This window comes from Aspergillus terreus, genomic scaffold (assembly GCF_000149615.1).
Source record: "Aspergillus terreus NIH2624 scaffold_2 genomic scaffold, whole genome shotgun sequence".
In the NCBI taxonomy this organism is placed as follows: domain Eukaryota; kingdom Fungi; phylum Ascomycota; class Eurotiomycetes; order Eurotiales; family Aspergillaceae; genus Aspergillus; species Aspergillus terreus.
In genome coordinates this window covers 1,067,727-1,090,279 of record NT_165925.1, presented here as the reverse complement: position 1 = coordinate 1,090,279, position 22,553 = coordinate 1,067,727, and the positions used below count along the sequence as shown (strand labels likewise).

Here is a 22,553-nt window from a genome sequence, read left to right as displayed (position 1 = left end):
ATTGTGCACGCCTTGTGGTCGTGGTATCCAGAGAACGAGGTCACGGACGAACTGATGTTCCCACGTGGAGCCGAAATCACCGAGGCGGAGAATATCAACGACGATTGGTATTGGGGATGTTATGCTGGGTCGACGGGGCTGTTTCCTGGAGGGCATGTTTTTGTGGTGGGTGAGGTCGTTTAAGGTCTTCTTTGCATCATTATGACCGTATGATATTATATTGCATTGCTGTACTCGCATCTGATAGCTGAGGCCTCGGGATAATGTATGGATATGAACTCATGATGGTAGTTATTCTTGTACTTGTGGCATCCTTCTCCTTGGGCTGTGTGATATTGCAGGGCTAGATGGACCTGTTTGGTACTACACATTCCACCAGGCGAGAGGATAGGATGAGCTTTCCTAGCGCAGAGAGACTATCTGCATAGACTAGGACCTGCAACAGTATCAATACAATGCATTGCTCAGACTTGTACCCCGCTGGCTCTCTAGTTGTTAATATACGACACTCCAGTTAAGTCGAGGCTGGTTTGAATTCTTTGACCCCTATCTATTTCTTTGGCGCCTCCACAAAATTAGGAAAACAGTCTTGAAGAGTCTTGCTATGCTTATTGCTGGCATGTTCAGTCAACGCCGGCGCCCGAGTCGTTTTGAGAAAGGTTGCTTTGCACACAACACATTGGATATCCTTTGCCGCTTCATTCTATATCACAGTGAGCATGACCTTACGCCCACGGAGGAGACGAAAGAGAAAGGAGATGAATATGCATACAGCCTTGAGTTGGGACTTTCCTACGCCTTTTGCATCTTTGGCATTGCGATCCCGCTTCATCTGAGCCTTGGCTCCCTAGATAGTCTCGTTGGTAAATGCTTGTCATTTCAAGCGGGCGTAAAAAAAGGCAAGAGGAAGAAGAAGAACAAAAGACAAATATATAGTAGCTTACGTTTCCCATTTTGAATACGGCGATGAAAGAGTGAATGGTAGAGATCGGGTTTATATGGAGAACAGGACTCAGTATGGGGGAACTGTCAGTTTTATATGGCGAGGAAAGGAGAGAAAAAAAATTTCACGTTTTCCTTTTTCACCATTTCACCCCTTCCTTTACCATGAATTTTTGCCCCCGTGGCCTAAACAGGTTAGCAAAAATACTATAAAAGTCCGGGCCGGTCCCGTGCTACCAACCAATCATTTCTCTACTATGTATACTACCCTGTCAAGAAACAGTCGAAACTGACAAACGATATTGACTACACTGTCTACAACCGAAGTTTATCATGGAGAACATGTGGGAGAACTATCGCCTGAGATATGGTGTGTTTCGGTCAATGATAGGCAGTTCGTCTATCAATACGGCATGAGCGATTGCCTCAGCCTCGATGTGCTCAGAGCAGCAACTGTATTCGTTTATGAAATATAACTCAGTTATATTAACGTATATACTGAGCTAACGAAGCGATTCGGCAGGCTCCCCTGAATCAGAAACTGCAAAATATATGAAAACATTCGGATACTATGTAATTACCTTTCACGTAGCCGATTATTCCCGTTTCTCGCGCTGGCACCTCCCTCCAGAATCTGCGCTATGTCCACTGGGCCTTCATGGCAGACGACCTACATTCGGATCATCTCTCGGAGTCTGGCTGGGCAGAAGGATGAGCTTGTTGCTGCGCTACTCTTGGTCAGGGGGAGTATTCTGTCGTGGCGACTCACCCTGGCGGGGCTGAGCCTCGCAGTCGATTTTACGGACGCCTTGTACTGGGAGCAGGATTGGACGCACGGTCCCTAAATGACAAGATTCATTCGTACCAAGGCGTTACTTATCTGATTGTCCGATGCAAGACATTCGAGACTTCTTCGTTCATAACATCGGTGGTTTCGGTCAGGGCTGCGAGAGAGAGATTAGGGAAATCCCGGATCTACTACTGGAGAGGAGACTCAGGGGGTGAACTACGATAGGACGAAGAGGAAAATACCTGAGAGATGATCTGTGGGAATGTTTGTTGAACCAGTACATCTGGATGTCACCAAGCGATGTTACCATGGGCTTAGAAGGGAGAAGCAAGAGGTGAGATGAGGTCGCTATTAACCCTCACTAATTGCTTTACACACATGTTTACTCTTGTTGAATGGACACCATGACTCCTGGATTGATTACGTCTGATAGAGACTCCCATAAATTCACTGTATGACAGCATTAGCCCGGTCACATTCCGTCCACTTCTACTCCCCGGATCGTCGTCCCATGACCCCACTTGCCATAGAGTTGGACTACCTACATATGCAAGTACTAAACAGCTCGATTCATGTATATTTTGAGGCCAGAATGCATCACATGTACTAAAGTTGTAAGGAGAGGCTGTTGGGGTTTACGAAGAAGGACAGAAGTAGGGAACAGACCGTAGAGAAACGATACAAGACTGCTCAGCTCCAGCTTTTCATACATCCTGTCTGTACTGACAGCGACCAACATGCCACCTGCATTGTATATAAACATACTATACATACTCTCGCAATCCTTCGCAGCCCCCAGAGCAATCCCAGTCTTCATACCCGGCGAACCCCCCTTCGACGTCTCTTTGCAAGACATGCAACAAGCTCTCATCTGTCTGCACGGCATCCCAGCGGCCACCGAAAACCGTGTCCCTTTCGCCCACGGCAACAAGGACTGGGATACGTGCCGGCCTTACTCAACGCGGGCTTCAAACCCTGCTACCTCAGCCTCCGCAAGTCCATCCACCCCCATCCCATACCCACTTAGGGTTTAAGCTAAAGTGGTGCCGGTATTTGCGACTAATCGGTTGCCTGGGGCGAGGATTGTTGCTGTGCGGGATGCTTGTCCGCGGAGGGGTGTGGGAAATCTGCTTATGACGCTTGATGAGGTGGATGCGGAGGTATGGAGAGGCAGATGGAAAGCGGGCTTGTGTCGAGGTGCTTGGGGTGAGGATGGATCCGACGCTGGCGTCGTTGACAGTGGCGGGTGGTGATGTGCTCCGCGGGATTGCGTAGGCCCCCTTTATGATTGTGATTGAGTGCTAAGCTGACGGTTGGAGACTTGGAGAACCGAAGAGTTCGCAGGAGGCGGCGCTCAAGCTGTATGCGATCGGAGAAGGTTGGAGGAGCCAGGTAGGTGGGTTCTGCAACCAATGCCAGACCAAGTTGCTCCATACCGCATTAGCTTGACCAGGGATGCAGTACAGTTCAGAAGTATTGATATCTTCTTAGTGAAATCATATTGGAGTATTATACTCTCCCACAGTTCGATTCAACGACTGACAGCTCTCGCCGTCAATCTCCAGATAATTCCTAGAGGATATCCTCGAGCCCAGACCCGACGACCCCCGATGACTGTGACGGGCCCTTTGCAGCTCGAACTCGGATGCCTGTGCGGATCTCTTTTGTCCCGGCCACGATGGCCCCGCTGAACCGGCCCCGGAGGCGTAGGATCTTTGGCTCCTTCCCTTCAAAAGCCCGTACAGAACGGGCGCATTGGCAACCACGGCGGCGGCAAGTAACTCGATTGACGCCCAGGTCGTTCTGTTCACCTGTACGGTGGGATTTTCGGCGTTTTGAGGTAGTCTAGCGATGGTGATGGCGACAATGAAGAGGCCAACGGTGAAGAGGGCGGCTAGCTGGAGTTTTCTGAGAACGAGTCAACGACATGCTCTGTACATGGGTGGTGGAGGTTGGGGCGGGGCGTACTCAAGAAAGGAACGTTTCACCATAACCAGGATCGGGATCGGCATGGCGATCAGCATCACGTCGGTGATGACATTGAGGACGCCTAACCAAATATTAGAAGTGGGGTATTGTTGAACGAGATTTGAACGGCATACCGAGGACGATTAGTTGGAGCTGTGCCTGGCAGCATGTGCCTGAGTTTGTTAGGGTGAATGGACACGAGACTAAAGAGAGAAGGCATACCAGGATCCGGTAGCACCTGCCAGTAGTGGTTGAATGGATCGCACTCGGTAAAAGTCACGATCTGGACCGTGACATACGTCGCGGCGAAGATGCCGATATAGGCGATCATGATGAGCTTCTCCCAGCGAAGATGCGTGTGCAGTCTGCGGTAGGTGTCAAGTAGCACCAGCTTTTGCAACCAGAGACTAGAAACAGGTAAAGATGAGAAACAGCCTGCCAATCCAGCACTCCATCCGATCTGACGTACTAGGAATTGTAGAACACTCGATTTACGAGGATGAACTTGCTGGCGATCTCTCTGTGACGGATCTCTTCCGGGGTGAAATGGTGCGTCTGTCGGAAGGCGGCGGACATGTTGTTGGTGCCCCAGAGGAGAATAACATGCACTAAAGCGAGGCGCACGAGGGCGCAGAAGATGGCCCCCATGGAGAAGTAATCGCCAAGGACAAAGGGCGCTTTCTTCACCTTGCGCATTAGCAGCCGAAGGGCGATCAGGCCGATCGCCACCCAGGTGAACACCCAGAGGATGACGAGGGTGGAAGTCATTGCTGTGCCTCCGAACGGACTATAGAGAAAACACGTACGGGCTTCTCAGCAGGTGGAGGCATTATATTAAGGGGAGCGAAGGATTAGCCTTCCTTCTGGAAGATTGCAGGGATTCCAACCGCCCAAGCAAAATCAACCTCTAGGGTTACCCAGTCTAGGGTTGAGTTTCACTTACAGAGCGAGTAGTTCGTGTTCCCGACCAAAACGGCAACTCTGACGTCGATGACTCGCGGTTAAGTTGGCGGTTTCAGCACAGACTTTGGCTAAGATCGTTCGGGAAAGTCTCCCACGCTCCACACCCAATCAGCAGCCCCCGGAGGCTGCGGAGGCTCCGCCGCCAAGATCTGTTTAGTAGTTTGTTACGACTCCGTACTTACCCAAGTAGGAATGGCGCCCTCGTGCACAAATTACCTTCCCCTGGTCGCCTTCGCCATCTCTTCCTCTGCAACAAACACCATGCATGTCAAAACGGCTTTCTCTCTGATCGCCGGCGCAATTGCTGCCACTGCGCCGGCCTTGTGCGCCGAGGTGCCTGCCCAGCGTGAGTACATGTATGTGGGAGGGCAATATACCCTCAACAGCGTAGGCCAGCATGTCTTTGCGAACCAGATGTACGTCGAAAAGCTGACCCCTGCCGCCGGGGCGACCAAACCACATCCGATTGTCTTCATTCATGGACAGGCTCAAACAGGCACAGTACGTATCAAACGATGGCCATGGTCTTCCTCCCCCTAGAGCGCAAGTTAACCGGCCGCAGAATTGGCTCAACAAGCCCGATGGAGGCGAAGGCTGGGCCTCGTACTTCCTCTCGCAAGGATATGCGTGCTACATCATCGACCAGACTTTCCGCGGCCGCAGTGCCTGGTTCCCGGGTAATGGGACCCTGAGCACCTACAGCGCCGAGCTGTTGCAGCAGCGCTTCACCGCACCACAGCGATACAACCTCTGGCCGCAGGCCTCCCTGCACACCCAATGGAGCGGAACCGGCGTCATGGGCGACCCCATCTTCGACGCCTACTATGCGTCGACCGTCGAGTTTCTCAGTTCCGGAACCTACCAGCAGTCGACCGTCCAGGCCGCCGGCGCCGCCCTGCTCGACCGCATCGGATCCCCCGCCATCCTCCTCTCGCACTCCCAGGGCGGCCTCATGCCCTGGCTCATAGCCGATGTGCGCCCGCACCTCGTCCACTCCATCGTCTCGATCGAACCCACTGGCCCGCCTTTCCAGGAGGCCGTGTTCAGCAACTCCTCTGCGCGCCCCTACGGGCTGACCGATATTCCGCTCACCTTCCAGCCCGCCGTGACCGACCCGGACACGGATCTCGTCAAGCAGGTGATTCCGTCGAATTCGTCTCTGTACTCCGATTGCGTGATCCAGGCCGATTCGCCCGCCCCGAGACAGCTCGTCAATCTCGCCCATGTGCCGGTCCTGGTCGTGACGACCGAGTCGTCGTACCATGCGCCGTATGACTGGTGCACCGTCCGGTTCTTGCAGCAGGCGGGCGTGCCGACGAAGCATCTGAAGCTGGCCGATATTGGCATCCACGGGAACGGGCATATGGTGTTCATGGAGAAGAATAGTTTGCAGGTTGCAGCTGTTCTGAAGAAGTGGATAGAGCAGGCGTGATTGGATGAGGAGCCGGTATTGGCTATAGAAACTACAACAAAGTTAATACACATGCATGTATACATATAAAAACTCGGGTGTCATATCTTAGTTTCTTGTTTCTTATGGTACTTGCCCCTGAAGCAGGAGTGAAAGGGAGCAAATTAATCCCGTTTATCACGATTCTTCTATGCCGAGCTTGGCATACTGCTCCACAAACTCGTCGAATAGCTTGTTGAGCGCAAACAAATCCAGGGGATTGCGGTCGTTTTGCTTCGCCATGAAGCACAGCATGTTGTGGATGTCGAAAGTAATGGCCAGCAGAAATCCGTACTCGGCTTCCAAGAACACCTGGGCCCCGGTATCTGAATCACCTGTCTGCTTGTTCCATTGTTTGGCGTACTCATCACAGAAGTGTCTCTTTTCTTCCTCTGTATATTTCCTGCAAGCCGACATCCTGCTGTCCTCGTCAAACCATTGGAACATCTTTTGCATAAAGTGCCCACCGATGTCAAACGCTCGGTAGTTCTGCGTCACAAACTCGAAGTCAATCAGGACGACTCGACTCTCCCTGTCCTTGGGCTCGTTTCTGACCATCACGTTCATGAACTGCACGTCATGTATGCACCATCCTTTCTTCCCTCCTATGGATTCCAGCTTCTCCACGACATTCCGCAGCTTCGTCCCAAAGTCGTAGTCCACTAGATCATCGATCCTGACCCCTCCCTCCTTTCCCAGCGCCTTCAACTTGTCCGCCTTATGGTAGCACCCAAGTCCACCAACGATGGTTTCATAGTATGATCCCACTGGCCTTTTCTTCAACGAACACTCCAGGGTATGAAACATCGCCAGTGCCTTAGCAACATCCGCCCGGATCTCCGCGTTCTCGACATCCTCCGGCCGCATGTTGCGTGCATCGAGGAACTCATCGACCCTCCCAAGCGTGCCATCCTGTGTCTTGAAAAACCCATAGACCTTCGCTCCGAGTCCCGTGCGACCATACTCATAGCAGAACAGTGCCTCCTCCTGTTTCGTCGGGACCAGGTGCTTGAAGATCTCGAGATCCCCCGCGGTGTCGCGGTGGAATTTGATAAACACTTTCAACGGTTCAGTGGGTGTATCGGGTGCGGCCTTCGGTCGCTCCACGGGACAGTGCGCGTTGGCAAATGATGCACGATATGACATGCGAAGGGTTTCTGGGTCCGCAGAGGGCCATTCGTTTGTTAGGAATGTGCCGATAATGTCTCTGATGTTGGTTTTAGTCGGGATTTTGTCGTCCGGGAGAGTCACGGGGACGGAAACTAGGCTGGCCATTTGCGTGAATTGTATGTGATGGGGGCTTTGGGCAAGGAATACAATAAAGTGACCGAGATGAAATGTGTTATCAGGGAAGAATCTTGCGAGGGGGACAGTTCTATGTAGTTTGGTGTTGGTGTCGGGGTCCCAATGTTGCCTAGTGCATCTAGTTGTTAGTTCGTTAATATTAGACAACAATGTAGTCTCATTAAAAGCATTCTTGTTATAACTATACTTTGCTTATTCATTCACGCGATGGTCTTCCATACAAACAGCATACTGCTCCAAATCGATTACAACAACCAGGGGGAAAAATTCAAAAGCAGCCGTATAATTCGCCGCCGCATTCCCAGCACTCTGCAGCGCCGCCCAGTTCACCCCATCAATACCGACCTCATAATCCCAATCATGATGCGGGTCCTCATTCGGCAAAATCTGCCAGTAAAACCACGGGATACCCGCCGCCGCAATACTGCTCGCCCAGGACTTGATATTACCATCACGACTGCTCTGGGATAGTGGGGCGCTCGGGTTGCAGCGGTTGTTCACGGAGCCGTAGTAGCACGCGCCCCATTCCTGCATGATGAGCTTCTTCCCGCTGGCGAGTGCTTTCGAGACGTAGGGCTTCAGCGTGCTGGTTGTGAAGTCGCTGGTACCATATGCGTGGATTGCGAGGACGTCCAGTGCGAAGCAGGAGAAGTACGGATCGAGCAGGGAGTTGGCCAGATAGGCGCCGCCGCCTGTTGTCACTAGGATGCCGGTGTTGCCGTTGAGACCGCTTTTCAGAGCTTGCGCCATTGTGCATTGCCAGGTTGTCAGGGCAGAGGGGTTTTCCTACTCTCGTCAGTTTCTATACAGACGATAAGCAGTTTGATACGTTGGGGTGATACCTGATCGTGCATCGCCTCATTCTGCGCCTCAAACGCAAAGATATACTCCGAGCTCTGCGCCCAGGTCTTCCCATTATGCGGGTTGACATGGGCCAGCACATGGGCAATGCGGTTCTTGAAGTAGGCGATAGCATGGGTATCGGTGTAGAAGTCTCCGGTGCCGTACCACTTGCCGTAAAAGTCCGAGTTGGTAGACAACGCATTGTAGCTATGGATCGAGATCAGCAGCTTGATGCCGTACTGGTGCGCCTTGTACATGACGTCGTCGAGGCGGTTGAGGACGGTGTCATCCCAGGTCCCGGGGGCGTCGCCCTCGAGACTGGGGAATGGGTTCAGCTGGGTTCCTTTCTGGGCGTTGGACTGCCCTGTATGGTCTTAGCTCATGTGTCATTTAAGGTGAGGGGGTATACCATCAAGCCAGACGCGGAGGACCTTTACGCCTGCACTTTGGAGACCGGTGAACAGGGTATCCTGCTGCGTGGAGGTCAAGCCTGCAGCATAGTAGAGGTTGGAGCCGGCAAAGACGCTGGCTGCGGTAGTCGCTGGGATAGCAATTGAAAGAAAGTATGATATGAACTTCATATTGCTTGGATAGAAGGATTAGACTGACAGTGGTCTGGCGTTTATAGCCCTTGACCGTGGATGAGGCGGCTTTATACGTTGGCCTGAGAGGATACACATCTGTCCTCCTTGAAGATGAGGTTACATCGGCGTCGCTATCTAGAGGACTTGAACATGTGAAGGAGGAGATCCCGAGTATGTCTGATCTGTGATGCACATACCTTGGGTGTTGTAGATGAAACAAAGTGCACTATATCGGTCCCAGATCTAGACGCCGAGGCATACTACATCGTCCAAAAAGGGCATGCTCAAATCAACACGGTCCGTTTCAGCCGTATTCATTTGAGGATGGTGTCGACCTTATATCCTATTCCGCATAGACAATGGGAATGGCTGAACAGTAACATCCTTAGATGGGTATACAACGTCGCAATGTCAGATGCTACTCAGCAGTAACTACAACTTACGTAGACTGTGCCTATTGCAATTGCCGAGGTGTATGCATAAACTCATCCGTATTTAACGCGGGTGTCAACATTTAGATGCTCTGTAGATAGTTGATATGAGTCTTGTGGCTGGTCTCAAATGCAGACGACTCCTTGAAACAGCTTCGACTACAGTGTCATTGCCACCACATGGAGACCTCATCGATGTGAATACATTCAATATCATTATGCTGGATAATGGATGTATAGAAGTATGAGTAAGTCAGAATAAGCACGGTGGATCCGCCCGATTCGGCAATTTCAGGGGTTCCGGCTCCTTACTCCACCAACAACCTCATCATCATCATCATCTTCCTTCTTCCTCCATCCACCTTCAAACTCCCTCATACCAAAAATGTCACCCACGACATTCACCCTCGACCTCCCAACATGCCTCTGCATCGCCTTCGCCCTCTCCTTCATGCCAGCCGCATACCTCCTCGGCCGCGCCCTGATCCCCTCCACCCACACGCGTAACCGCCTCCTCTTCTACTGGCACGCCTACGACGCCCTCACCCACTTCTTCATCGAAGGCTCCTTCCTCTACGAGTGCTTCACCAGCTTCGCCACCCTGCCCGCCGGCTTCGCCCGCGCCCCCTACTTCCTCGGCCACACCGACCGCGTCTACGGCGCCGCCTACGGCTCCGGCCCCAGCGCCCGGCTCTGGCAGGAATACGCCAAGGCCGACGCGCGCTGGGCCGTCGCCGACCCGACCGTCGTCTCGCTCGAGATCCTCACCGTGTGTCTGGGCGGCCCCGCCGCGCTGTACGTCTGCTATCTGCTGTGGAGGGCGTCGCGGCCCGCCACGCCGCCGGGCGAGCGTGCGGCGGCCAAGGCGAGGCTGTGGCTTGTTGCGCCGGCGCTGGCGACCGCCGAGCTGTATGGTGGGTTTATGACGTTTGCGCCGGAGTGGCTGACTGCGAGTGCGCAGCTGGATACGTCGAATCCGGTGTATTTGTGGTTTTATTTGTTCTTTTTCAATACGCTGTGGGTGTTTGTGCCGGTTTGGGTTTTGTGGGAGGCCGGGAGTGAGCTGCGCGCTGCGTTTGTGCGTGCCGAGGGGGAGAAGAGGAAGTAGGAGTGTAGGGGGGCGGAGTGTGTTTAGGGATGCTGTTCTCTGTTCTACGGCTGGTACTGTACATATGATCTATAGGTTGGATGTGGTTATTTGAACAGTCCACGCATTAACCATGGATCGAACAAGAGCTCTTTTGCAGTGGCCCTGTCTTCTGGTGCCCAGGCCAGCATGCGTCGGAGGAAGCGTAGAAAGTCGGTCTTGTCGTCGCCTTGCAATCTTTCCTCGAGGGTTTCGAGGGTGTATTCCGGGAGAGGGACTGCACCTTTCCAGGTACCTGGTAGGAGTGTCAGTACTGATAGCCGACATAACATCCAGGGTGGGACAGACCATCCTGGTCCCAAAACTCAAGACTTCGCTCGCTCCGAGCGAGGAACTCAACTGGAGGACTCCCTAGGACAGCATGCATCTGGGCCAGATGGCACCAATCGTCCAGCTTGCCTTCCGGATTCCGAGCTTTGAAAAGATGTCGACGTTCGACAGATCCCAGATCTCCACTGTCAGCTCATTCGACAAGCGGAAATACAATAGAGTCTTACCACCATCCCGACACTCCAGATATCAACCTTGTAATCCCATTCCATGTTCAAAATGACCTCCGGCGCGCGATACAGATCGGGCATGATATCGCCGTGCTGACCTCAATGCCAACACGAGCCTCCCCCAGATCGCAGAGAACCGGCGTCCCGTAGGAGATCGGCAGCGGTCGCGAGAGATAGATCGGACGGTCTTGCAGAACCTTTCGCGGGACGGGCGTCTCCATCTCCCATTCTTCAAATCCAGACAGGATGGACTCGTCCTTGATCCCGAGGAGGATATTATTCGGCTGGATATCTACCCCCAGAACCCGTTATCGCAATGCTCTCCCGATGCAGGCAGTACGAACCGGTATGAATGCCTCGGCGTGGAGAAAGTCCAGCGCTGCAAGGACGTTCCGCATGGCCGTCCTCACCATCCCGCTGCTCATGACTCCGTCCGGGAGCAGCGGAGTCAGCTGGTCCAGACTGAGGCCTAGCGGGGGGTGCACCAGACAAGCGTGGACGCTGCGTGCGTCTGGGCTGTGTACGTGGAAGACGTCGAGCAGCGGGCGCAGACACGACAGATCGGCGTGGCTGGATTGGATGGTGTCGAGGTGCTGGTACACCTGGACCTCCGGGTCGGCGGCCGACATGGTGTAGACTTTGAGTGTTGTGTAGCGGTTTCCCCTGTCATGTTAGATGTTATACACAGAGGAGTCAGGGTTCGCTGGCCTACATCAGATCACGGCACAGCCATGCTGTCGCGCTGGACGCGTAGCCCAGTTTGCCGACGACTTGATAGCGGCAGTTGAAGACCTCGCCGATGTGGACGGGGTAGAATCTTTCGGGTCTGTACGTGGGGATTGTCTCTTCTTCGATTGGGGTCGATGGACTGATGGCGTCCCATCCGGAGTTGGGGAAGACGCGTGGTTTCGGGGGTGGGTGTATGCTCGTCAGCCCACGAGTGGAGGTGCTGTTCAACTTTATTGGTAATCTTGGAGCAGGCCACAGCGAATTGTACCCTGGTTTGAGACAGACCTGTCTTCCGGCCATTGTACATGCATGACAAGAGTTGGAGCATTGAGCTCGATTCTACACACGCGAGCGATGTTTCACGTGACATCTCAACAGTACAGTATGAGGAGCGACGATATCTTGGTCTCGACTTTCTTATCGATCGCGTGGATGTGCAGGAAGAGGAGGTCTGTCAGTGCACGCTGGTCCTACTATGCATCGTCCACGACACAACCCGTTCAGACAGATCCAGTCCCAGCGGGATTCGTCAAGTCGTGAATGCAGAAAGTATACTCAAGTTGAGTCTCAGTGAAGGCTTCCATAGCCGAGGAGTCATCAACACGACAGCCTTCTGAAGGAATCCTTCCCTACCTCCCATCAGACAAGGAAGCATGCACCCCGCAATGCTCACGCAACGCTCTCCATCCCTAACCTAATTGCTATCCTGGCCTCTCCGGGCCTCCCGCGAAAAGTAGACTACCCATCCGACAGACTCCGCAAAGCCATGATGCGGGGAGACGACGTGTACGAGGCCGCGGGGCTTATCGCGCTCGGATCGACGGGACCAGAGCTACGTTGTCGGTTGGCCGTCGTCCGATGTCCGAAGTCTGTACCTAGCGTTGGCGCCCCAGCTGACAGACAACAGCTACGGAAGACGTCCGTGCTGACGACCTCGTCCCAGTGATCATTAGTAGATACTTTCCCCGGCGGGAATGGTCTCATCCGGGCGAAGAGGCGGAGGCCGAGTTTTAGGAGCTGGAGCGGGGTCGGTGGCTTCAATGAGGCATGGGTCTGGGTATGGATAGGGAGCTCAGATGGTGCATGTCGCATGGATTGGCGGATTGGATCATGCAAAATAAATTGGATGGTGAGACGGGAGGCGCAGAGCTGATAGCACTATCGACATATACATCTGCGCAACGGTATCGAGGATGTCACTGATTGGCGCCGCAGGGTGATACGGCCGTTTCTGGGGGGGTGGTCGTGGCGTCGAGTATAGTGCTTGCTGGGCAATCCGGTGGATCCGCAAGCCCTGTCGGTCTGTGTCTCGTCCGTCGTGTACCTCGATATGACAGGCGCGCCTGCAGCACGTTTAATAGATTAATCCGCCGAAAGCGACGTGCCAACGCGAGGTTCCCCGCGGCCATGGCGGTGCCTCGGTGCCTCTCCCCGCGATGCTTCCCCAAAGCATCGCCCTGGACGCCGTCGCTCGGCCATCCTGCTCGTCCATGCTGGGAGCTTTGGCCTCATCCTACTGCATGAGTTGCATGTCAAGGGGCGGTGGGTGCACTAGCACATAAGCCCCAGCCCCGCCACTCCACTGCCCGCCAGGTCTGGCCCTGGCACATCTGGCAATCGCAGTGGGGCGAAAGGCATCAGGTTGGAGATAGATGAGGAGTTCTCACGGCGAATCTGCCTCCCGTCGGTTGAGAGATGGTCGATCCGCAATCTGCTGGTTACCCGCCCGTGCTATCTGCTCGGGCCTAGGTATGGGATCAAGTCAGGTGGTGTTGGCGACTGCCCGTCATCCCGCCAATGCAGCGATGCAGCGTCGATGCATGCCGCAGAACACCATGGCGATCCGCAAGCTCATGGTCATCTGGCATGTCGCACCCCTGTTACAGACGTAGGCGTCCCTGGGCGACGACGTCGAGGGATTCCCGTATACGCATCCGGACACGAATTGTCTGGTCGCTTACATTCCACGGTGCAGAAAGCCTGGGAAAACCTACTCCGTACCATCCGTTGCCATCGTCCAGCGTTCCCCGCGGGGATAGATTCTGGAGTCGCAATTGGAGTTGTGGGTTCTTCCCCTCGTTGCAGTGCAGAGGCGCCCACAAGGTGGATGCCATGCAGGGCTCGACTCTACGGCAAACCATGCATCCAGACCTATGTATGGCCTACGCGCTGAGATATCAAATGATATGGCGTGCGCAGCACAAAGAACAAGACCTTCGGACCCTCTTGAAAGAACAGACCAGACCATCGCGCTGCCATCAGACTTTGCACAAGCGCCGGGATACTCCTCTCCGAATGGTGGGTGCCCAGACCCCGGGCGAGGGACTGACCGCCCCAACGCAGAGTTTCCACCTAGAGGACGGTGCAAAGTTTCCTGGGCGATATAGATGTAGTCTCCGCCAGTCAGCGTCACGGGAAAGGGGCTCGAACGTGGCCAGAGGTGTCGATCAGGGAAAAGCGAGAGCACGGGCTTGGTATTCGCTCGGGCGCTCAGTTGTAGACAGTCCCTCTTGCTGTCGACGACGACAGCGCCGACAGGGGGGGATAGTGTGCTCTCAGACTCATGGGGTTTCAAGGGGTCGGAGGAGGGCCGACCTGACTAGATAATTTACGGAGATATTGTCGAGGCCAACGCGCCCGCAGGGCCCGAGTCCCTTGGATCTTGGACATCGGCTATCGCCAAACTCGACCCGCCCTGCGCAGACTACGGATGCCGTCGCGATCGGGACATTTCGGCCTCTGGACACCGACCGGGAGGGATACTTGATTTGTTTGTTTGAGCAGGAAATGAACGGAGGGAAATTTTTTTCTCGCTCGCGCGATAGACGGAGCGTCGGTGCGCGCGACTAGGTTTGCTTCCGAAGCCTCCAACGCCGTGGTCGTAATCACAACGCACGTCGGTCTCTGCAATAACAGGGTTGTTAATGGGATGGGCCCTCCCGAAGCCGGAGGGGTCATGGCGGAGAGCCGATCGGAAGGGGGCGATGGTCGCGACTCGCCGGTCGGGGAGGAATCATCTCCCTGGAGGTGTCATTGGGAGGCTTGACGCCTTCACCGGAGGACGTTCGAGTCTAGTGGCAAGTGAGTTCCGTTGGATGAAGCATCACGGTGCGGTCATATTGGATGTACCTGATCGGACTGGATGGCAAGTGAGACAAGCGCCCGTCGAGGCTGTCGAATCGTGAAACGCGAGCCCATGTCTGGGCAAATTGATATTGCGCCGGTGGATTGGATGTAATATACAGCGGGATGGGGGGGATTCATTGGAGCAATTTCTGTTATGCAACCGAATGCGTCTCAGACTCGGTAGAAGGAGATCTAGATGGCGCCCATATCGACCCCTATTTTCATGGAGGTAGATCTCTGTCGCACCGAGTCATGAGGTGATGGATATGGATATGGAGATCTCTGTGGGTATTCACCCCGAGGATCACTGATAGTCGGCGGTTCCTTGTTCCTTGTTCGACATGCAGTGTGAAACGGAGAGGACCGGCGATGGAGATAACTAACTAGTAACTGGGGATCTGGAGGGCAAGCCAAGACTGGGGGGACTCGTACGCGAGGAAATGTTGTGCTGCTGTGGATTCTCAATGCCACCGGGTCTGTGCTGGAAGACGGTCTCTGCCTGATGTCATCCTCAGGCCATTCCAAGGATTTTGTTGGCACACTCCACGCTAGTGCCCTGCCGTGGCCGAGAACAGGGAAAAGGATGAATTCTCCTTAATTTGTGTCGGAAATGAACAGGCGATCGAATGAGGTCATCGTCTGGAGATATGTAGAGGAAAAGGCGTGGTATCTCTCAAAATCACGATATGTCATCTCGTCATCAGCATGTCATCCATCTGGCAGTATATATAGTATAACCACATTCTTTTCATAAAAAGAACACTGAATCACCATGCACTCAATCCATTGCGACATTGACAACCAGACCAATACTCCGATGATGAACGTGCGCACATCTTATCTGCATGAGGTCTTAGTCGGATGAATGTCAGCAAGGAAAAAAAAGGTGGTCCCAACAGTTTGCAGGACCGATTTGACCATGGACTCTTTCTAGACCCTCGATCCAGCCAGAATGGCGTGTGGTTGGGGCTAGACTGGCGCTAATGCGGGTCTCGAGCGCCGACCGGGGGTGGATCCGCATATATGAGTCTGGGTCTGGTATTACTACTACTAGTCAACTAGGTACTAGCCACGGAGTACATCTCTCCTCGATCAGTGGGTAACTATGGGTAAGGTAGGTAGAGTGGTATGCAGCGCATGGAGTCCTTTTTTGTTCTCTGTAACCTGACATGCATACCGCAGTCCCATCCACGGTTCCTCTACACCCTCTTATCTCCTGCCTCTGTCCGTACGAGATTAGGGCTTGACCCAGGGAACCGATCTCGGGTCTTGATAAAGACTGCGTTCTGTCTTATTCCCCCCTCGCGATCCATCACACATCCCTTGAACCAAGTTTCTAAGACCCCGGCTGCAGGACTTCCTTGGTTCTGACATACCGCCTAACCGACTAGCTCGGGCTCATGCAGCGTCCTACTCCGATGCGGACCACTCAGGTTGGAATCCTCCGAAATGCAGCCTGAAGATCACCTGCTCATGGAGAGTATATGTCGGAGGTAGTATGAAGTATGATAGTCAGATAGTATGATAATATGATAATATATATAATGGATAATAATAATAATCAAATTCTAATGATATTAACATTTTCCGGACGGAGTACAGACGTAGATCCGAAAGACTACCAAGGTATATATGGTAGTATCGAACATAGGGTAAGAATCGACAGTGTGGCAAATGTCTGATAAGATGGGGTGATACTGTTACTTAAGCATTATCAACCCCCTCCATCCAGACCACCACTGTCATCCGAGAATCGATAGATGCGGTCGCGAAGGCAAAAATAAGGGGGAAGGAAAAGTCAAACCGTCCAGAAAAACGGAACGAACAGTCGTACAGTCATTCAACCCTCCAGACACACTGGCCAACAGAGGGGATCGTCCCACGGTCCCAGACCGTTCGATCGCCTATTTTTAAGTTGGGGATAACGTCCCAGCGCCCGTATTTACCGCTAATTACTCGGGCTTGTCCTCTTCCGGGTACGGCGGCAACGCTAGATTTTATGCCTAGCCCACGCCATCGCCATCGGTGACAGCCCTCATCGTGCTAGTCAGGGTTTTTCTTTTTTTTCTCTGTTTGTTTTTGATTATCTGACAGGGGTGACGGAGAATTTCGAATATTAAAATCGTATTAATAGTATGAAAATTTAATATCCAGAGATAGATGAAGTATATTCATTGAGCACCTAGACCAGGATAAGAAAGTAAAAAAATGAAAAAAGTTTTCTGGATCCAGATGGATATCAATTTGCCCCCCCGCATCCAGCATTCCTTATCACCTCTTTTTCTTTCATGATGATTATTATTTTTATTATTCTTTTTCGTGCTCTCCCCCCCCGTCAATACTTGTTTTATACTGCGGCTCCTCTTCTCTCCCAGACCTCTCATATAATCGCTTCCCCCTCCATCTTCTCTTCTCCATCTTCTGGTTCCATTCTCTAGTTTGCTGGCAACTGGAGCTGCCGCTTTACCCCCGGGCTTCTCAAACTTTAATACTCTACTCATACGATTCTTCTTCCTCGTCCTTCCGCCTGGCATATCTCTCTTATCAGAGAACTTTTCTCTCGTTCCTCCCGATTCCGCTCCCCCGTTTTACTCCCCCCCAGTACTACTACTTATACTAGATGTCGAGCTATCACGGTACGTACCACTCTCTGTCCCCCGTCCATCCCTGCGCTTCCCGGTCCATTCGCCCAGTGTTACGATAGAGTGAAGTTTTCTGTATCACCTCCATTGTTGCCTCCGACCACGGAACGCCTCCGTCGCTCCTTCTGATATTAATCCCCCGTTTCCCACCGCTCCCTCTTCCTCTCCATCATCTATCTCTTCTATCATCATGGGCCACCGTCTGCCTCTCCATACACCATCTTAGACCTCCTTCCGCAGCCATCCGCGCATCCCGGAACCTACCAGACGTCCCTCTGACATCAGCTAACTCGATCCAAGACCGTCTTCTGAAGGGTCCCATTTGTCGACTCCTCATCATTTAATCTTCCTAATCTGCACCGGCTACGCACATATCGCCACAGTGCCTTTCACTCTGCCCGGTTCTTCATCATCCGCTTCTTGTGTTACACTGCACAAGTCCGGCCGGATGCCATACACTGCGCCGTCGAAGCAGTCGCCTTCCGCGCAGCACATAGAACACTCTGACTTCACCCCGCGGTCCTGTTCCCCCGAGACCCGGAAAGGTTCTCGTCCCTATTCGACAACGTCCTACACTCGCAAGCATCGGAGAAGCCCCTCCACGAGCAAGTCCTTTGTGGCTCCTGGCCCCACTAATCCCTCCAAGTTGAAGCATGCCGTCGACCTCAATGGTCCCATCAGGCAATCCCCTCCGCCGATAAGTGAGGCTCGCATTCCCCCGGGGGCGGTCATCTCTCCTCCCGAGTCCGCCCCCAACTCCAGTGATGACGAGGCTGCCTCCTATCGACAGCGGGATGGTCTTCAACTAGAGGAGCTCGAAGAGGCCGTCCGATCCATCGAGCAGCGCCGCGTCTCGTCTCCCGAGAGACAGCCGTCCGACATGAAGCCCTCCTCTAGCCACACCACAGCTCCCGTCAATGGAAAGAAGTCTCCCCATCCCCCTCTCTCCAAGGAAGCCCGCAAGATATCACATTCGAGATCCGCCACAGAGACTTCCATCTCCCAGAAACAGGAACAGGCCCTGACGAGCTCCCCCGAGGACAGTGAGCGAGAGGATGAGCCCACCAAGAGACACCCAATGGTCCGCAAAAAGTCCGGCGAACTGGTGCGGCCCGCCCTACGACCGCCCTCGGCGAGAAGACGGCCCTCAAGCATGCCGGGCACGCCCACCTACTCCAAAGCGGTCCACTTCGACTCCCAGCTGGAGCATATCCGTCACTTTCTCCAGGTGGATAAGCCCCAGGCTGTGAGTGCGGGGACATCTCCCGTAGATGACTACGATGCCGAGGGCGAGTTTCCTTTCGCCGAGCATGGATCCGAGGCCCGTTCTTACGAGTGGGACATCCGTCTGCCGAACTTCCCTCACGACCCTTCGAGGAGAGCGCATCAGCGAGTCCGACTGGAACGCCTGTACTTGTCATCCGACAAGACTACCCTGGTTGGTATGGTAGCCGTGGCCAACCTCGCCTTCCACAAGCTCGTGGCCGCTCGTTTCACTTTTGACTACTGGAAAACCATTTCCGAGGTGTCTGCGGAGTACCACGATGATGGGCGCCCCAAGCAGAACTATGATGGCTACGACCGATTCAGCTTCAGCATCAAGCTGGATGAGCAGGCCAATCTGGAGCGGAAGACGATGCTCATCTGCATTCGCTACACCGTCAACGGCGAGGAGTTTTGGGATAACAACAGCTCCATGAACTACCAAGTCAAGTTTCTCAAGGTCCCCGTGGTGAGAGGGGAACCCTTGCGCCTGGGGGCGAAACCCGCTCCGACCGCTCGCGTTCCTCTCCCTCGCAGCAGGACATTTGCTAATTTTGGCGCGCGCCCTCACTCGATGCCGCCTTCTTTCGATGATTTTTCCAGCATGGACGATTACTTGTCTTTCGGCCATCCCCCGAAGGCTGCCAAGGAGCGATCCTTGTGTGAGGATGCCTCTCACGATGAGGAGAGTGTGGCCCCGATCCGTCGTGACAAGCAGTCCCACCAGGTCTTTGGGAGTCGGTATGACTTTGAGACGTCTCTGACGGCGGCCATGCGGAATAAGGCCCCTCATGACCGGACGACGTTGACGGCTCGAGCCAAGTCGGGAAATGGCCCTGATAGTAAGAAACAGGCTCCTTCGGGTGAGACTGATTTAACTGTGGGAAAGTGCGCCCCCGCTACCGAGGTCAACCCGTCACTCTCCCCTCTCGATAATGCACGGCCGTCGACCCTGGTGTCGAGCAAGCCGCACCGCGAGTCGTCCGTGTACAAGGAGCTGGTGGACAAGTACTGTTTTTTCGGGGCTCCGAGTCTCGTGAGCGACGGCGGCCGGATCCCTGCCTCTGGGTCGGAGCCATCGTCTGCACGCCGCGACTCGACCAGCAGTTCCAGCTCCGTGTCGCCCTGCTCGTCGCCCGTCATGTCGCCCCGGTCGGATGGCAGTCGGGACGGCGGCTCGCGCAATGCGTCGTCTCCCAATCAGTTTGGGTATCCCTTTCTGCAGCACATGCAGCATCGTTTTCTCCAAGACGCACACCCGCCAACGGTGATTCAAGGATGAAAACCAACGGTCTTATACTAGTTGTTTGGGCCTTTTTAGGCTGGTACATGGAGTGGATATTGAGAGGTGGTTGCATGGCATTGTCTTTCCCTTTGCACTTGCATTTTCCATCCGGAGCTTTGATGTATCTCCTCTTGCGACGTAACATAAACCGCGGAGACAGAGAATCAGGCTGTTGGAAGGACTTGTGCTGATGATGATGATGAAATTTGTGATATTTGTTTGTTGCGTGGTCTTCTGGCCAGGTCTTCAAGAGTTAGGATTGCTTACGACAATGATGACATGTTGCGTGTTTTTAGCTGTTTGATTTGCCTGAAAAGTCGATTGATCCGGGCATTGGTTGCATTGATGCTTACTGGCGGCTGAGTTGTCTGGCGTATGGGTTGGCTGTTTATATGATTCTGTATTAATCCATTGAGCTGAGGGAGCTTTATCTACTACCTGTATATTGTACACTGTAGTACACTGTAAGGAGTAGCTAGTTAGTGGGGTTAGAGGGCTGATTATGTCATCGATATCCGCCGCACGTGACCGGGGCAGTTCTCTGGGGCAAACGGGCCAAACTGCCGCCGCCAAAATACACGCTGGAAAGCGGCTGTTCATAACGTCCTTTTTCTCGCCCGCCTCCCGCCAATCATCGCCTGCCATTCTTTTCTCCCTTCCATCCCCCGGCTTAGTCACTCCCCAGTGACCAAATCTATTTAAACCCGCGCCCCTCTCCCGTCTACGCTTTTCTCCTCTTTCTGCATCTCTCCATCGATCTGGCCCGCAACGTGTCGCGTCTTTTCCCCCACCATCTACGCGAATTCCATCCCATCGCCATCGATTAACATTTCGTTCCTTCTGACACTATGACTGGACGTAAGTATTATTCTCTACTTGTTGATTTGCTGTTGTTTCCCCTGACCGTCCTGGTGGCGGATGACGGACCGGATGAGCGTTCCTGTCCACGTGACTCCGCGTCCGACCACGCGTCTCTTCCCCTTCACCCTCCCCCTTCACCCTCCCCTATCTCTATAGTATATGCTATCCGAATATATATACTAATGTCAACAGGCGGCAAAGGAGGCAAGGGTCTCGGCAAGGGCGGCGCCAAGCGTCACCGCAAGATCTTGCGTGACAACATCCAGGGTATCACCAAGCCCGCCATCCGTCGTCTCGCCCGCCGTGGCGGTGTCAAGCGTATCTCCGCCATGATCTACGAAGAGACCCGCGGCGTGCTCAAGTCCTTCCTCGAGTCGGTCATCCGCGACGCCGTCACCTACACCGAACACGCCAAGCGCAAGACCGTCACCTCGCTGGATGTGGTGTACGCCCTCAAGCGCCAGGGCCGTACTCTGTATGGTTTCGGTGGTTAAACGGCTCGATTGTTGGTTGCTGGTTTGCTGGGATATGAACTCATGTTTTCTTTTGCTTAATGGGTAATGGGGTTCGGATGGTTTATCTTTCAAGGATGGGTGGTGCTTTATGGTAGAACTGCGTCTGAATGGCAATGAATATTGTACATGACTGTCTTGCTGTAGAACTGTCTTGACTGGAGAACTAGAGTATACAGGTACTGTAGAAAATACTGTAGGTGATGCTCCAAGTCCATCACATGCAGCGTGCACGGGCCACATCACCACGATGACGTTATCAGTCCAGACCTGCTTCTACCTCGGTCATCAATAACCTCATTCCCTGCTTTCTTTCTTCTCTTCTTAATCAAGAGACAGAATGGATCTGTAGTCATCAGTCTTGATATCCCAAGATACTCTATCAGGCTGTCAAAGCAACATGCCCGAATACAAAGTCCTCTATAACTCGGAGCTGGTACGTCTACTTCCACCACTTGACTGGACCATTCTCACCTCACAGGACTCCTACTCCCTCTACCACCGCTATGAAGAATCCCCGCCCAGGGAAGACTGGAAGACCGCCGCCCTCCGCGGCCCAGCCCTCCCCGCCCTGGGCAATGCAGCCGCCGGCGCCGTGGGAGCCGCGGTCTCCAACCTAGCTACATACCCACTGAGCCTGATCATCGCGCGACTGCAAACCCAGCAGCAAACAAACCGAAAGGAATCCAACGCCACGACCGACAAGGAGGCCTCCACCGAAGACGACCCAGAAACCTACAACGGCGTCCTCGACGCCGCCCGCAAGATCTACGCCACCCACGGCCTCGCCGGCTTCTACACCGGCCTCGCCCAAGACACCGCCAAAACCGTCGCCGACTCCTTCCTCTTCTTCCTCGCCTACGAGTTCTTCCGCACCCGCCGCCTGCGCGCCCGCTTCGGCGCCGCCCGCCGCACCCCCAAACACCTCGTCCTGCCCGTGCTCGACGAGCTCGCCGTCGGCGTCCTGGCCGGCGCCTTCGCCAAGCTCTTCACCACCCCGCTGGCCAACATCGTCGCCCGCAAGCAGGTCGCCCGCGGCGGCGGCGCCGCAACATCCCACGCGCGCCATCGCCCGGCCCGCAATCCGCGCCGAAAAAGGGCCCTCCGCGGCCTTCTGGGTCCGGATACTCGGGCCTCGCTTGATCCCTGACCGCTCAACCCGGTCGCTGAACCTTCTTCCTGGAACCGGTTTGCTTGGAAGATGCTGGTTGG

The 22,553-nt window shown here is 54.0% G+C and overlaps 9 protein-coding genes across 9 annotated transcripts; 4 read left to right on the top strand and 5 right to left on the bottom strand.

Annotated features, from left to right (window-relative positions):
- Positions 1-703: 703 nt before the first annotated feature.
- On the bottom strand, positions 704-953 carry ATEG_01377 (uncharacterized protein; the record flags this gene model as incomplete). Its single annotated transcript, XM_001208742.1, has 2 exons — positions 704-847; positions 945-953. The coding sequence occupies 2 exons, from the start codon at positions 951-953 to the stop codon at positions 704-706; spliced, it is 153 nt and encodes a 50-aa protein (XP_001208742.1).
- Positions 954-3,228: 2,275 nt separating this feature from the next.
- On the bottom strand, positions 3,229-4,468 carry ATEG_01376 (uncharacterized protein; the record flags this gene model as incomplete). The annotated part of the gene is made up of 3 exons (XM_001208741.1): positions 3,229-3,640; positions 3,835-4,107; positions 4,170-4,468. The coding sequence occupies 3 exons, from the start codon at positions 4,466-4,468 to the stop codon at positions 3,229-3,231; spliced, it is 984 nt and encodes a 327-aa protein (XP_001208741.1).
- Positions 4,469-4,924: 456 nt separating this feature from the next.
- Positions 4,925-6,095, top strand: ATEG_01375 (alpha/beta hydrolase; the record flags this gene model as incomplete). Its single annotated transcript, XM_001208740.1, has 3 exons — positions 4,925-5,019; positions 5,050-5,164; positions 5,226-6,095. The coding sequence occupies 3 exons, from the start codon at positions 4,925-4,927 to the stop codon at positions 6,093-6,095; spliced, it is 1,080 nt and encodes a 359-aa protein (XP_001208740.1).
- Positions 6,096-6,251: 156 nt separating this feature from the next.
- ATEG_01374 (putative choline kinase) lies at positions 6,252-8,842 on the bottom strand (the record flags this gene model as incomplete). The annotated part of the gene is made up of 4 exons (XM_001208739.1): positions 6,252-7,527; positions 7,651-8,204; positions 8,261-8,625; positions 8,671-8,842. The coding sequence occupies 4 exons, from the start codon at positions 8,840-8,842 to the stop codon at positions 6,252-6,254; spliced, it is 2,367 nt and encodes a 788-aa protein (XP_001208739.1).
- Positions 8,843-9,661: 819 nt separating this feature from the next.
- Positions 9,662-10,478, top strand: ATEG_01373 (EXPERA domain-containing protein; the record flags this gene model as incomplete). Its single annotated transcript, XM_001208738.1, has 2 exons — positions 9,662-10,380; positions 10,460-10,478. The coding sequence occupies 2 exons, from the start codon at positions 9,662-9,664 to the stop codon at positions 10,476-10,478; spliced, it is 738 nt and encodes a 245-aa protein (XP_001208738.1).
- A 753-nt stretch (positions 10,479-11,231) lies between these two features.
- On the bottom strand, positions 11,232-11,952 carry ATEG_01372 (uncharacterized protein; the record flags this gene model as incomplete). Its single annotated transcript, XM_001208737.1, has 2 exons — positions 11,232-11,586; positions 11,636-11,952. 2 exons carry the CDS (start codon positions 11,950-11,952, stop codon positions 11,232-11,234), a joined length of 672 nt encoding a protein of 223 aa, XP_001208737.1.
- A 5,446-nt stretch (positions 11,953-17,398) lies between these two features.
- Positions 17,399-19,965, top strand: ATEG_01371 (protein phosphatase regulator GAC1; the record flags this gene model as incomplete). Its single annotated transcript, XM_001208736.1, has 2 exons — positions 17,399-17,414; positions 17,804-19,965. 2 exons carry the CDS (start codon positions 17,399-17,401, stop codon positions 19,963-19,965), a joined length of 2,178 nt encoding a protein of 725 aa, XP_001208736.1.
- Positions 19,966-20,816: 851 nt separating this feature from the next.
- Positions 20,817-21,323, top strand: ATEG_01370 (histone H4; the record flags this gene model as incomplete). The annotated part of the gene is made up of 2 exons (XM_001208735.1): positions 20,817-20,826; positions 21,022-21,323. 2 exons carry the CDS (start codon positions 20,817-20,819, stop codon positions 21,321-21,323), a joined length of 312 nt encoding a protein of 103 aa, XP_001208735.1.
- A 634-nt stretch (positions 21,324-21,957) lies between these two features.
- On the bottom strand, positions 21,958-22,410 carry ATEG_01369 (uncharacterized protein; the record flags this gene model as incomplete). The annotated part of the gene is made up of 1 exon (XM_001208734.1): positions 21,958-22,410. One exon carries the CDS (start codon positions 22,408-22,410, stop codon positions 21,958-21,960), a length of 453 nt encoding a protein of 150 aa, XP_001208734.1.
- Between the last annotated feature and the right edge of the window lie 143 nt (positions 22,411-22,553).